Genomic DNA, 1,811 nt, shown 5'->3' with positions numbered 1-1,811 from the left:
TACTCTCTCTCTCCCTCCTCTCTCTCTCACCCTCTCTCTCTCTCTCCCTCATCGCTTTTTTTACATCATACATATCTGCAAAACTGAGATATATTATTGTTTAACGATCGATTGCAGCACATGATAACTGTATTATATCGTTATTATCATTATCATTATCATCATCATTATTACCATTATCCTTCAAGGTAGAAGGAGAAAAACATAAGATTAATGAGAAGGAAAAAAAATAAGAATGAACTAATAAATTTATACATTTTTATTTTTAGGTAAAAGTAATTCAATAAAATTGGTTTCTTTTTTTTTTTAATGACCTTGTAATTTTGTTGGAAAGAAGAAAATTTATTTTCCTTACCAATCACTTGAAATGATCGATAATATTACCTGAAAAATGAAATATGCTTGTTAGCGTATGTATCTTCCGAATTAAAATTAGAGGAAATTATTAGAATCAAAAAAAAGGAATTATTAAAATCTGAAAAGTTATTAAGGTCAGAAAAAATCACTAAAATCAGGAAAATCATTAAGTTGAGGAAAAAGAACCGGTAAATGATTTTGTAATGATAAATGATGATGATGATAATGATGTTGATGATGATGATAATGATGATGGTGATGATGATAATGATGATAATGATGGTGATGGTGATGATAATTGTGATGATGATGATGATGATGATGGTGATGATGGTGATGATAATCATGAACATCGAATCTAACCTTTCCAATTTCTTTTTACTAACAGTTTCCGGAGGTTGCAATGAATGATTATCATTGGATTGATAGACATTTCCGTTTTATAAAGAAACATGGATTTTATTGATGGAGCAAATCGATTAATTTTATGTTATAGAATCTTTGTAAAAGTATAAGGAATTCAATTTATTGATTTTAATTTAATTCGAAATACAAATCATAAACCATCCATTTTTCAGAAGGATAAAAATTCATATAATTAGAAATGATATTACAATGATATATGTAATCAACAACATTAATTGCGCTTAGATCTTAATTTTAAACAGAATTTGTCATTAATTAAATCAAAAAAAAGAAAGAGGGAAAAACTTTCTGAATTATTTAGACTAAAATGCTATTTTATTCGTTTAATAGCATTTCAATCCAATCTTTTTTTGAAATTTTAAAAATTTCTATTCTAGTTTTGGCTAATTTAATAAATATCTCCCTAAAACTATATTTATCCTAATCACATCCATCTTTAATTTATCAAGTAAATGCTAATCCTTTTACCTTTTATCTTCACTTTTTTTTTTTTTTAGGCATACATTAAATTAACTTTGCTCAATACCAATATTCTTTAGGATATTTTCATGTAATAATTACTTTAAATCTTATTCAATTTCTCTTTCATGTCCATCTTTCGCTATTAATTTCATAACTTTTATTTCATTTCGATAATTTCATCGTTACTCTTTCAAAATATTTTCTTTGTAAAAAAAAAGGAGAAAAAAAAGTGAATTTATTCATTTGCAAATTGCCAATTATCATTATGTCATAAAATTAATTACTAAAAATAAAACAATAATAATGTATTTGTATTGTATTTTCAAATATTGAATAAGATTTTGTATTTTTAATTAAAATTTTTCTTTATTTTATTAATTTTGTTTCCTTTTTAGGAAGTTGAAAATTAATAATCTTTTTAAACGATCACATATCAAATCTATTTAATAACATCAAATAATCTCACATCAATCTACTATCTACCTATAGGAAGTTGAAAAATTAATAATTTTTTAAGCAATCAAATATATTTCATATTTAATAACTACAAGTAAACATCAATCTCC

At 24.2% G+C, this 1,811-nt stretch overlaps 1 protein-coding gene across 1 annotated transcript; it reads left to right on the top strand.

Annotated features, from left to right (window-relative positions):
- Positions 1-560: 560 nt before the first annotated feature.
- Positions 561-719, top strand: LOAG_18669 (hypothetical protein; the record flags this gene model as incomplete). Its single annotated transcript, XM_020451333.1, has 1 exon — positions 561-719. The coding sequence occupies one exon, from the start codon at positions 561-563 to the stop codon at positions 717-719; it is 159 nt and encodes a 52-aa protein (XP_020304889.1).
- Between the last annotated feature and the right edge of the window lie 1,092 nt (positions 720-1,811).

This window comes from Loa loa (genome assembly GCF_000183805.2).
Source record: "Loa loa unplaced genomic scaffold supercont3.435, whole genome shotgun sequence".
In the NCBI taxonomy this organism is placed as follows: Eukaryota; Metazoa; Nematoda; class Chromadorea; order Rhabditida; family Onchocercidae; genus Loa; species Loa loa.
The sequence above is the reverse complement of the archived record's forward strand: the minus strand, read 5'-3'. Positions and strand labels throughout refer to the sequence as shown.